Genomic DNA, 13,806 nt, shown 5'->3' with positions numbered 1-13,806 from the left:
ATTAACGTGCTTAGTGTGGACACATGCACTCAACTTTATACAATCTGTTGCCAAAAATCTAATTTTGTAAAATCGGAGTAATTTCATAGTGTAGACGTACCCTCAGCCACAGTTCCTGGAATAGAAACTCCTTTGCAAGTGCCAACTCCCCCACTGAAACCCTGTCCTGCACCTGGGTGGCAAGCCTCAGACTTTCCTCTTGTCTGTCAACACACGCATTGCTGCAGGTCTTTTGTCCCTTTTCTTCTGATACAGTACCTCCTGGTCTGCCCTCTCAAGAGCGTCAACCATAACTTCATTGTGGAAACACTTCCTTTTGGAACAGTCAGTGAAGGCATGTTAGGGTAGGGATCAGTTCCTGAAGAACAGTAGGCAATATAGTTTGAGAATCCTGAAATAGGATCGGAAACAAATGGTTATTGTCTAAATTTGCTCAGTGGAGGAGCACAGAATTATTGTGGAATCTGAAAGACATAAATGTAACTTTTCTAAAGTGAAGTAACACTTTCTGAAGGAGATGATTCAGTCCTCACACTGTCTCTGGACACAGCCTGGTTAATTGCAGTTACCAAAGGGAAGAGACAATGGTAAATTTAAGTTATAACCTTTTTCTGTTTCATAAAAATGTCATAACTAATTGAAATTTAGTGCCGTTGCTGCAAAAGGCTTTTTCTGTCTGTGATGGAATACACCTTGTATTCACACACCATATATTATTGTAATAATCTTTGTACAAGGAATGCCTTGTAAGGTATCATTTGAAAACGCAAAATTTGATGGTGAATATTGTCCTGATAAAATGTGTGGCAACACTGTATGTGAAGTTTAAGATTCCCCTGTAGGATGTTAAGAGTGCCTGTTCCAAAACTCACATACCACCAAACTGGTCAAACAGGCCTGATTTGAACAAAAGGAGTCTACTGTTTAGATGCAAATTATGAAAAACATAAACAGAGTCATCAAGCAGGAAGGGAAAACAAAGGAAGCTCAAAATAGGTGGAAAAAAACCAGTAGGGAGCATCCTTCTACACAACTGTCTCCTAGTTCCCAGCTGGAATCTTTTTCAAGAGGGAGACTGAAACAATAAAAAGAAGTGACACACACCCCTCTGGACTCCTCTTCCCCAGCCCATCACATTCTCTGCATCTGAGAGCACAAAAGGCAACAGTCATTGGATGTTCGGGAGAGGTGAAGCAGTCTTGAGCTGAAGAGTTTGATTAGTAACTTTGCTGGAAGCACGTGGGTGAGAAATTTTGCTTGAATTTAATATAGTTTAAGTTAGGCACTAGTAAGCATTATATCTTTATTATTCTTGTAGCTATTTCTGACTTTTTTATGCCTCATTACTTGTACTCCCTTAACATATCTCTTTGTAGTTAATACAGTTGTTTTACTGTGTTATCAAATCCAGTGTGTTTAAGTTGAAGTGTCTGTGTGACTATTTAAGGTAATAAACTTGTATATTATTTCATTAAAGGAATAACGGGCTTTATCTACTTATACTGTCCAGGAGAGGGCTGGGTAGTACAGGTCATACTTTTGTGGGGGGGAAATCAAGGACTGAGGTGTGTTGTGGTCACCCAGCAGTATAATCAAGGCTAGTGAGAGCCAGGGTGTAACTGGCAGGCTGCGGTTACACACACACACACACACACACACACACCGGGCCTTGCATGATTGAAGGCTGTTTGTGAACGGCCCAGGTGGGAACTAACTGAGCAAGGCATTGTAAGGCATCTAAGGTTGCAAGGTAGGGATGACACAGCCTTTCCCCCTCCCCTCAAGTCTGAACTGAATCCTGGTAGGTCACACTGTCATTTCAGGCCTTTCACATTTTGGAAGACATACATAGCTGTTCTTGTAGTGCTCTATTGGCTGAGAAAGATGTTATTTCAACTGCTGGAAGAAAACCTGCAGTGTATGCAGCTGAAGTATTCAAACATATAGTAACCAAACAGCATATTTGTGAGTGGCGTGGACTAGTCAGAAATACTGGAGGCCTGGAAGATACACCCTTCCCTGCAATGTGATGAGCTATCTGGAGTTCCTGATTCAGGAAAAGTTTACAGCGATTAGCAGCCAGGACTGGGTCAGAATCCATTAACATGATGCTGCATTAGCTCACACAGTGCTTACCCTGTTATTCCTGCATGCAAACACACTGAAATCTGCAGCTTTCCTCTGCCCCACATCTGACACAGTTTGGGGTGATGCCCCACTCATTCTTTGCAGAAATTATTTTGTGGCCTGCAAACTGCATGGATTACCTCTAACTGAAATGGACTACATTTGGAAATTGAATACAGTTTCCCAAACACACACACACTCAGTTCACTGTTTACAGGAGGCTCCATAGACCCAGGAGGAGGGAGTGAGTACATAGTGGCAAATTTCTTATTACTGAAAGGAAAACATGAACGATCCTAGTAAACATTTGTGGCTTAACAGTTCAAATAAGTTGTTTATGAATGTTTAAAATTCCAAGTCACCATTTTGAACTCCAGGTGGTGTGAGTGATAGGGTGGATGCCAAAAAGTGTTGTGATACAATCCATCATTAGTGGCCACACACTGGTAGCCAGTGCTTCTCATTTTTGCATTCCTTCTTAGAGCAGAAATAGCTGTGACGGAGTCCCCAGGGCGCAACCTGGACTGTGGGACTGCTGAGCCCTCTGTCCCAACAGCCTGGGTTGGCCCTCACGCTGTGATGCTGATGTCAAGTTACAAACCTCTGGCAGGTACTGCACCTAGCCATCCACAGGCAGGGACACATCCAGCTGAGTTACGTGAATGATCTCCCAGCTACTCATGAACCAATAATGGAGAGGCTCCAGCCAATTCCCTCCAGCTCTCCAGTCTTCCACCCCGGAACTGTACCCTCTTACACTGATCAGAAGCCTGGCCAGTGTAAGTTCATTATCTAGTTTATCACTCCCTCAATGTGGACTGGACACACACTAGCCTTTGTGAACTAGGCTGACACTTCCCAGGCACTTCAACCAAAACACACTGTTTTAGATAAAATTAAGAAGTTTATTAACTACAGGAAGATAGATTTTAAGTGATTACAAGCAGTAGGCATATCAGTCAGATGGTTACCTTAAGAAAGTAAAAAAGTAAACATGCATTCTAAACCCTAATCTTTCAGCAAGTGTCAAATTAAACAGACGGTACAAGCAGGTTACAGTTCCTCAAAAAACAGACTGGGCCTCTCTTCCCCTCAACTCAACATCTGGAAGAACGACTGGAAGATAAAAACTTTGGACTGGGGAAGGGGTGGTCCCAGGCTAGAAAAGGGAATTCAGTCTGTGTATTGAGGATCTGTAACCTGCTTGTACCATCTGTCAGGGTGAGACACTGCTTGATTCAAATCCTGTTTAGTTTGTAGAACCAAGACTGCAAATTTATTTTTGTTTCTTAAGTAACCAACTCTGATCCCTATGCCAGCTATGTATAATCACTTAAAATCTATCTTTCTGTAGTCAATAAATCTGTTTTATATTTTACCTAAAACAGCGTGTTTTGGTTGAAGTGCTTGAGAAATCTCAGTTCAGTTTACAAAGGCTATTGAGGGTGTGTCGAACTGGATAATGAACTTCCACTGGCCAGGTTCTGACCAGTGTAACAGGGTACAGTTCTGGGGTGCAAGACTGGGGAGCTGGGGGGAATTGGCTAGAGTCGCTACAATGTTTGTTCTTGAGTAGCTGGGAGATCATTCACGTAACTCAGCTGGATGTGTCCCTGCCTGTGGATGGCTAAGTGGAGTACCTGCCAGAGGTTTGTAACTTGACAGCATCACAGCATGAGGGCCTCATCACATCCTCCCATTACTAGAATAATAAACTGTAAACTTGAGTTACACACTTACCGGACTCTGGGAAGGCTTCTGTCTCCACCAGGTTTGCTGGTGCTATTCCTTGGGGTGGGGTGGGGAAATCGAACAGCTCTTCCAAGTAAGGACCGAGAATGTGCTGTTGATCCTGATCCACAGCCTGCTCTGGGATTAGTTTCACTGAGAGAGAGAGTCACTTCTTGCTCCTCACTAGGAAACTGCTGCTGGCTCCCAGCAGTCTCCATGCTCGATTCAGGGACCAACAGGGCACCATCCCAGCTGACCAGGCTGTCATGAAACACAGTTGGCTTCGTGCAGGGTACACAGACCAGAACCCAACGAAAGTTATCTCACAATGGACATGTTGCTGGCAAATTGCTTGAGGTATATTTCTTGTCCCTGGTCTTCCAGTACTCTCTTCATATGCTCCCTGCACCAATCACCTGCCCAGAAAATCTGCAGAGCTGCCAGCTTTTTAGCTAGCTGCTGGCTCACATGGTCATTCCTTGTGTTTTTTGCTGAAGTCTGCAGTTTTCCTGGCTTTGCACCGGAGATTCACTAAAATTTTGCTGTGATCCCATGACTATGAAGCAGTTCACTTCGCAAAAAACTTGATCAGTTCACTCTCCACTGCAAACCCAGGCATATCAGGCAAGCTCTCTGATAGTGTGGTTGCAGATCAGTGATGAGAAGAGAATGGGTTAAAAGCTGACCTGCGCTGCTGCCACTCGCCGGGGTGGAGGGGAGACTTCCATTTTCAATAGAATGGATTAGAGATTGTTGGGATAAAGAGGACTAAGGAAGTCATCCCAATGGAACTGTAGAATACTTCCATCTGACTACCGGGACCCAAATCATACAGGGCTGCATCCACACTGCAAAGAAACAGGGCTCACACCCTGGGTCCCGGCTTACCCCATGTCACACCCTGGTTCCCTACAAAGTCCTGGGATCCTGAGTCCAAGTCCTGGCTTAGTGCAAATGCAGTGTAGATGCAAGGGAGGCTACAGTTGTGCCTGAGTTCAAGCACAGGCTACTGTGTAGATGTACCATTAGGAATAGAACCTCACTTCAGCAGTAACTATTCCATTCCTGTGAGACGTAAGAAACAACTTGTGCACATGCAAGTTAGATGTGTGCATTTCCAGCACAGAATTAGCAAGGTTCTGCCTTTAACGCACTTCAAGTCAACTTCTCCTAAGTCATTTAATTGTAAGCCGGCCTATGGCATACATTGTGGGATGACAGCTTCAGAACCTAATGTGGTGCAGTAAACCCTCTTCGAAATTCCTCAAGAAGCCTTCTTTCCAAGACAGCTAAAAGAAAAAGGCTGCGTGTGTTTCCTAAAGATACAATTACAGCGTCACAGGCTGATAATCCTTCACAGAACCTCTTTAGACCAAAAAAAAAAAAAAAAAATAGCAGCTCCCAAAGGAGATGTTTACCTGCTAGCTCAGGCAAAGAAAGAGCCAATATAGGAATTTACCTTACTGACCCACTGAAGATAAGTTTATCCAAATTCAGGGAAAGAAAGAGAAAAGGGGAGTCTTTATGTAACCTCTGTTATACACATTTTTAGAGCTCCATTAGACTGGACCCAACAACTTTGTGTTTGTTAAGCACACATCTGGTTGTAGAGTAATTATTTATATTACAACTTGTGATTTTGTGACCTTCTAGCAATATTCTTCTGTCTGTCTACAATAAAAGGGAACGTTAGAGATCCTGATCAGATAAACAACCTCAGAATATTCCTTCAAGTCTATTTTATTCCTGTTATGTACACAAGTCCTGTTTGCCTTAAAGGAAGAAGGCAAAAAGCACAGTCAAGAATACCAGAAACAATTCCAACTTTCAAGCTCAAGGCGTATTATCAACAGCTTCTTTCTGACATGATAACCTGCTTCCAGTCCTCCGCCTTGCACTAGAAATTTCCCAGATGCAAGTTCCACAACTGTTTTAAATAAAGAGTCTCATAATGTTTAGGTGGACTCTTTGACCTCTCTTTGACTGAACCCACAGTGGAAAAACCAGTATAAGAGCTATAATTTTCCACAATTGCACCTCTACTGGTGTAGCAATGGCAGAGGCCATACAGTAATTAGAGAACAGTAGGTGATTTCACCCTTTTCTACCATGATAGATCCACGATAGATCTGTACCAGAGATTTTTCTGTGCACGCATGGGCACACACAGAGCCTTTTAGCATAGCTGCTCACAACGTAAAAGGAATTCGTCTGCCAGGACTAATCCAGACTCATGTCCAACTAGAGCGTTCTTGCCTGGGATTTTCTGTCCAGCAAAGAGAGTAAGTGTACTGTCTCACACCCACACAGTAACCCTTAAAAACAGGACAGGGTTTGCTTGCAGCAACCAATACAACATGATCCCATCTCAGGACTATTAATAGAACATCAGTTTGACCAGGTTTCCTCTGCAGCATCCCCTTTGGCCCATCAGGGAACAATTCACCCAGCTGCAGGCATCCACGGATGGACCTCCCAAAGACAGCAACCTAAGATTGCAATGTTTTTGTTCTCTGGCCAAGGCACACTTCAGTCTCTCCCTTTTCAGGGAGTTATGGTCCAGCAGTTCCAATCAAACAATTCAGAATGGTGCTGGTTAAACAGAGTTGTGCCTAATTTGTGGGTGGAGGACAGCTGGAAGGCTAATTAAGCTATTAAGCAGGGATACACACAGGTACAGAAAAGAAGCAGAAAGCGGGGAAAGCAGGCAGCAGGGGAGGAGAGAGGTTGCTCTTCCCTGATTGGTGTAGGAGCTGGGGGTTCCCTAGGACTGTTCGAGCAGAACTGTATATAGTATGGTGGTGGGAACCCTCATTGTAAATAAACTGCATAAGGTGTTTGACCAGCAGAAGGGTCTCTGAGCAGTCTGTGGAGCAGAGGCAAAGGGCCCTGTTACACTTCCTAATTATAAAAACAGTGAAAATCCACCCCCTGTAAAGTACATTGCGATCTTCAGGAGTGTTTATGCAACTGAAAAGTATGTCTGCAATCTGGCAAATATTATACATATGAGTTACTTTATGCTGGCAAGTAACCCTGTGGTAAACGTCTGTCCCAAATCTGGACCTTAGCGTACAAAATCTGGGTGCTTACTGTGAACCTCCCCAAGCTTATACCCAGCTTGGATCTTATTTCGCTGCCACCAAATAGTATTGAGGCTACTATCAGCCTGGGTTCCCCAAATTCCTTGGGGGGACCCCCTCTCTGGCCTCCCCAACTTTCCCCTGGAGGACCCCCAAGACCCAGACGCCCTGGGTCTCCCTAATCTCAACAACCGGAAAACAAGTTCCTCCCCTTGTCTCCTCGTTATCTGCTCCCCGCTTCCTCCCTGGGTGAGCCTGGGCGATGCAGTACTTAAACTTCCTTGAAGGCACAAACAAAGAGGGTAATCCACCCTCCCCTGAGGCGATGCCTTCAAACCTAGTAAAGCTTTACATAAAAGAAGTTTTTTCCACCCCTCCCTTCCTGTACCTCCACCAGAGAAAAAAACCAAAAAACCTCAAACCAGGTTTTTTTTAAAAAGAACTTTATATAAAGAGAAGAAAATACAGAAAAATAACATCACTGCATTAAGATGTCAAATAACAGGCTCTTGGGCTTATAAGAAAATAGGAATAAACAGTCCCTGATTTAAAAAAATAGCCAACAAACAGTCCAGCAAAAATCAACACCATGTTAAATACAAATCAAAGCACATACATGCCGAATACTTTGGTTCCCTTTGTACTCACATTGGATAGTAGAAATATTTTGAAAAGAAGATGGAGTTAGAAGAAAATGCTTGCTTTACCTCACAGCCGAGGAAAACAAAAAGAACACAGAACAAAAGCCAAAAGGAAAACAAAAAGACCCCGAGTTTCCAGTTCCCTCCCAGACTTTAAAAAAAATCCAGGTCTCTGATTGGTCCTCTGGTCAGGTGTTTGGTTCCCCCTTTGTTCACCCTTTGCAGGTAAAAGAAAATTAATCCTTACCTATCTACTTATGACAAACCCCAATACAAAGTAATGCACATTGGAAAATATAATCCCAACTACATATACAAAATGGTTTAAAATTTGCTGTTACCACTCAAGAAAGAGATCTTGGGAGTCATTGTGGAGAGTTGTCTGAAAACATAAGCTCAATATGCAGCAGCAGTCAAAAAAGCTAAAAGAATGTTAGTAACCATTAGGAAATGGATAAATAAGACAGTATCATCATAATGACACTATATAAATCCATGGTACACCCACACCTTCAATTTTGGTCATCCCAAAAAAGATAAATTAGAATGGGAAAAGGAACAGAGAAGGGCAACAAAAATGATTAAAGATATGGAACAACTTCCATATGAGAGATTTAAAATACTGAGACTGTTAGCTTGGAAAAGAGATGATATAATAGAGGGATACGATAGAGATTTATTAAATCATGAATGGTGTGAAGAAAGTAGAAAAAGTAGTGTTATTTACCCCTTCAGATAACATAAGAGCCAGGAGTCACCCAACATTAATAGGCAGCATATTTGAAACAAACGTAAGGAAATACTTCTTCATACAATGCACAGTAAACCTGTAGACCTCATTGCTAGGAGATGTTGCGAAGGCCAAAACTATAACTTGGTTCAAAAAAGAATGAATTAGTTCATAGAGGATAGGTCCATCAATCGCTATTAGCCAAGACAGTCAGGGATACATCCCCGTGCTCTGAGTGTCCCTAAGCCTCTGACTGCCAGATCCTGTGACAGGATGACAGGGGATGGATCACATAATAATTGCCCTTTTCTGTTCATTCCCTCTAAAGCATCTGGTATTGACCACTGTCAGAAGACAGGACACTGGGCTAGATGGGCCGTTGGTCTGACCTGGTATAGCCATTCTTATGATCACATATCTCAAGTTATTTACCCATTTGCAGGCCTGCAGCCTAGATTACTGATAAACAAAGTGACCATGAAAGGCACTGTCAGGAGGGGTGCTGCTGGACATGCTTTAGGTGTACTGGCAGAGCTTTGGGGATTTGGTTAGCTATAACCAGGGTTAACAGATCATCCCACAATGCACATCAAACTCACCGTCACTTAATTTAAATATAAAAATGATCACTCCTGAACTGTTGGAGATAAAAGGTGGGGAGGGGGGAAGCTGTCAAACGAAGGCCCACTTTCCCCTGTCAAATCGGGTAGTAAAAAAGGAATTGCATCAACTCTAAATTACCCTAATGATATATATGCTTTAACTTTTTTGATAAAAAGGAAAATTCTTCAATGTTTAAAAATTGCTGTAACAAAGTGTAATCTCTTATCACCAAGCATTGGTAATTACACTTCCCAGAATGCTAAATCTTGAGATATCCAGTCAATTAAGATGCCTATTTTTAAGCACAAGTTTAAAAAAAAAAAAAAAAGATCAGTTGCTGATGCAGTGACCTGACTTCCAGGTTATCCTTCCTCTTCTTTCTTGGGAAAAAGACACATTTATACAGTATACTGCCCTGCATTTCAGATTAAGTGTGATTTAGTAACATACAGAATTACTAAGTACAGATAATTACAGAAAATAATTTGTGCTCTGATAATTTTATTGTTGGCAATTCTATCTGATCAGAACATAAATCAGGAAGTACTTAGTTTTGCTTACAAACACTAACTGTCACATATCAAAGGATTAGCAAAAGAAAATACATTTTCATTGTTAAACTAAGCAGCCATTCAGAGTCAGGATTTTATTTTCTTTTATGAAGTATTTCACCACAAACCCACATTTAAATCGTGATTTTACATAAATGTATGTCCTTTATCTCAACTGCCGTAGTCCTCTAGACCAGGCCTGCTCAACTTGTAAAGTCGCGAGGGCCACAATACTCCAAAGAAAACAGTAACAGCTGAAACCCCCCAGCCCCACAGAACCCCCCCGCCCCGGACCTCCCGGCCCCGCAGGAACACCTCACTCCAGGACCGCCCAGCCCTGCAGAAACAAACCCTCCTTCCCCAGCATCACCCACCAAAACAGCTCTGGGCCAAAAAGGAATGTTGGGGGTGGGGAGGTGATACTTGATTTTAAATCAGCCAGGGGCTCCCAGCTGAAGATGTGACTTGGAGCTGTCAGGGGCAAATTAAAGGGCCTGGGGCTCCGGCGGCTGGGGTAACCCAGAGCTTTACTGTGCAGGGATTTAAAGGGCCCAGAGCTCCTGCCAGCAGCCCAGAGCCCTTTGAATCCCAGCTGCAGCTGGGATTTAAAGGGCTCTGGGCTCCCTGCTACTGCGGGCAGCCCAGAGCCCTTTGATTCCCCACCGCGGGCCACACAGTGAGCCTCCGCGGGCCGCATGTTGTGCCGGCCTGCTCTAGACCAAGCCGAGTCTTTCTGAATGATTACAACACTTGCAAATGGTGATATCACTAAGAGGCAGATTTTGAAGGTACACATAGGTACCTAGCGCAATTTTCAAAAGCACCTAAGTAAATGGCCAAGTGTCTTTAACCAACAAAAAGCAAAAGAATCCTCCCAAATTTACTATGTGCTACAGGATATCTAATTTCTGTTTGAAATTATATGTACTAACTAACTAACTCAGCAGTGCATTTATTAGCCATTACCACCAGAGATGTGAATTCATTTACAATTAATACAATCCATCTCTCTTCAGAATTCCAGTAAGTCAAACTGCAATTTAGGTAAGCTTTATTTCAGGGCTTGAAAATTTTGCTTACAAGACAGATGCTTAAAGCTGCTAGCCAGTAGTAGATAGGAAAGACAAGTGGGGGGAGCTTTGCCACCAATGTCCAGATACAATGCCAGCCCTGTTGCCACCTTCAACTGCAGGGAAAGGAGAACTTAAAGGATCTCTACCAGGGATTATGCACTTCTGACCTGCCTGATGGTTTTGTATCAACCTCTATGTAGAGCAGGTGTCTGACACATTTAGATGGAAGAAAAAGGAGCTGTTTTTCCTCCCCAGACCCTCCAGAGCCTCTTGGCTGCCGTCAACACTGGACACTATGTCCATTATATAAGTATTTCCTCCATTTTCCTATTTTTAAACAATAATTTACTATCCAACCACTCTGTTTTTTAATCATGCTGTGTGCTCTTTCGCACTATCCATTGGACTTTAGAGCAACTGAACTAATACTATTACAACAACCATGTTATCATCATAGATCTATGAGTTCACATATCTATGCAAAACCAATATCCTATAGAAAAGATAAGATGCTGCTATGTTCTACTTGCCTCTATTGAATAAAATCAGAACTTCTTAGTTACATATCATATCTCTTATACTGCTGACAGACACAAGAGAGATTCTCCTTTAGCAGAGAGCAGGAGCTTGAAATCTATTCTTGCTATTACCATGAAATTCCAAGCAGCCAGGATGTAGGACAGGATTTCACAGTTGTAGCTTGGAGGCAACTAGTTAGTTACAATGTCACAATTTCCACTCAAAATCACCTGTTCCTAAAACCCTACACGTTTTCTATTAATGTATTATGTGTCTGAGGTTGTTTTCTTTCCTTCAGAGATTTTTACACTTCTTCTCTTTCACCCATCTTTATACAGAAAATAGACTAAAACCCATACATCACTTCAATCTTCCAACGTACATCTTACTATAAAGCTACATAAAACCCTCAGTTCTGGGTCTAACTTTCCCATGTTACTCAACATACCTGGAAGCATGTCATCCAACTGGTTAGGCAAATTAACCAAAAACACAAGGCAGACTTGTTGAATTTGTTTACAGTTCAGGCTGCAATGGAAGAATAACACAGCTCTATATAGAGCTAAATTTAATAAAAGCTATGCCTGAAGATATGTAATATTATTACACCCAAGTAAATCATGGCTTGTGACTTGCTTGTCACAATTTCTACTGCTCTTCTCTAGTGACACTTCAGTCTGTGACAATTCCTCAGATCTGTCATCTACAAAGGACAGCTTAAGTTTGGGAATCTCCCTAACATCCTCAGCCATGAAGACTGAAGCAAAGAATCCATTCAGTATTTGAAAAATAAAAAGGCTTTTTGTTCTGTTCATTTAACCATAAACTGAAATAAGTTTTAAAGAATTGCACTCATGCATTGTTTTAGTGTGTGTTTTTCACATGACATCTAAGAACAAAAACATCAGTCCATTTTAACCTTCCTCAGATTAACACATCTTAAAAGCCAGGCATATATGGGGGGCTCCCCCCATTTTTATGATTTACAACAAATCATTCGTAGTGAATTAACGCTTGTGGACATTTTCACTTTTAGGTGTCAAAAATTAGCTGCTTAAATGAGTTTAGTGACTTGATATTTAGAGATGTTGACTATTCAAACCTCTCAAAGTCAAGTTTTAGGTGCCTAATCACGGATTTAGATGCCTTACTTTGGACATTTAAGTTTGAAAACTTCAACCAAAAGCTTTAGCGGGTTGTGGAAGCAGCAGGTGTCTCAATGATCAGACGAAACCACGGAACAACCTCGCTGTACAGGCAGAAGTGTTACCCAGCGACTAGACTCGGAGTTGAAGTTACAGCAGATTTGCTCTGTTCTTGGTTTCCCAACCTTCTCACCGCCTAGAGCTGTGCCCACCCTGCACCGTGGGCAGCTCCTCGGTGTACCCAAATGGCTACTCCCGGTCTGCGGCTCAGTGTCCCCCGCCCAAAACTCGGCCCAGCAGGTCACTCCTCCCCCCCGGCCGCAGCTCCCCGAGCACCCGCGCCACCAAGCCAGCCTCGCCCGGCTTTGGGGAGGCAGTAAGCGGGGCTACCGGCGCCATCTCCCCGTCACACACGGCAGCTGGCGCGCAGAGAGGTCCGGGCCACATGGCAGGGGGCTTCCGCGCCTCGCCGCTGCAGGGACACCCCCGCCACCGCGGGCCTCCCGTGCCAGTGGCAGGGCCCCGCACACCTAGCGCCGCCCCTCCCCCGGGCAGGAGACGCCCGCCCCCCGCAGGAGGCCCGGGCTCAAACCCAGCACGGGGAGGCTGAGGCGGGACCGGGAAGCCACAGGAGCTGTCAAGAGGAAGGGGTTGCAGTGGTTCCACCCTTCTCTTCCCCCCGCCTCGTAGGATGGTTTATCCCGCCCTGCAAATGCATTCCCGGAGGAACAAACCATCTTCCCCAAGTGCGGGGGAGAGTCAAATCTCCTCAGCCCCCTTGTGCCCTCTACCCCCGCCACCTAGCAAGCCGCTGCCCATCCCGCCCCGCCTCAGTTTCACCGCCATCCCCAGCCAACGGAGCACACCGTACCTAGCTCTTCTCTAGCCGCCGCTTCCATCTTTCAATGGTCCCTCTGCTCGCCCTTCCCCAACGTGGAGCCGGCCGGCACAGGGAGACAGTACGCATACGCCGCCTCGTCCTCCAGCATACCATAGAAACGCACGGAGAGGATAGACAAGACGCCCCGGGAGGGGAGGGGGGAGGCGTTAGTCCTCCGGAGGCCGGAGCTCTGTAGGAATACGCTGTGCAGTAGACAGAGTCGGGGCATGTTCCATGTCTGCTCTGCGGCCGGTTTGTTGTGCATGCGCCTGCCTCTAACTCCCGCTGCGCTTGTTCCCCTTCAGCCCAACTCCGGCGGCAGAGCAACAGCACCAACCTCAAGCATTAAATTTTTTTGCAGCAGGTTCTGAAAAATGATAGGATTTTTCAATCTGGCATGTTGGGCTTTTTACTTGGGCCTTGGCTACACTCGCACTTTACAGCGCTGCAAGTTTCGCGCTCAGGGGTGTGAGAAACACCCCCCTGAGCGCTGCAAGATACAGCACTGTAAAGTGTGAGTGTAATCAGGGCAGCAAAGCTGGGAGCACGGCTCCCAGCGCTGCACACTACACCCGTAAAGGATGTGGTTTACATGCAGCTCTGGGAGAGCTCTTCCCAGCGCTGCTGCTCCGACCACACTTGTTGGTGTCACTAAGCATAACCCTAAGTAACTTAAAAAAGTGGAAGGCAATAAGAATATGGAGTCTTCCTGTTTAGGCCTCT

At 44.3% G+C, this 13,806-nt stretch overlaps 1 protein-coding gene across 2 annotated transcripts in view; it reads right to left on the bottom strand.

Annotated features, from left to right (window-relative positions):
* Positions 1-13,187, bottom strand: part of SLC36A4 (solute carrier family 36 member 4) — a 232,961-nt gene extending 219,774 nt beyond the window's left edge. Inside the window, exon 1 of one of the 2 annotated variants that reach the window (XM_032769238.2) lies at positions 13,075-13,187. In XM_032769238.2, coding sequence (XP_032625129.1) covers positions 13,075-13,102 — 28 coding nt within the window. In that variant the 5' untranslated portion in view covers positions 13,103-13,187. Of the gene's footprint in view, positions 1-258; positions 2,753-13,074 lie in introns of those variants that run through there. The other variant, XM_075061744.1, reaches the window with a different exon arrangement.
* Positions 13,188-13,806: the final 619 nt, after the last annotated feature.

The sequence above is a fragment of the Chelonoidis abingdonii genome, chromosome 1, assembly GCF_003597395.2.
Source record: "Chelonoidis abingdonii isolate Lonesome George chromosome 1, CheloAbing_2.0, whole genome shotgun sequence".
In the NCBI taxonomy this organism is placed as follows: Eukaryota; Metazoa; Chordata; order Testudines; family Testudinidae; genus Chelonoidis; species Chelonoidis abingdonii.
Note: the sequence above shows the minus strand (reverse complement) of the source record. Positions and strands in the feature narration are given on the sequence as shown.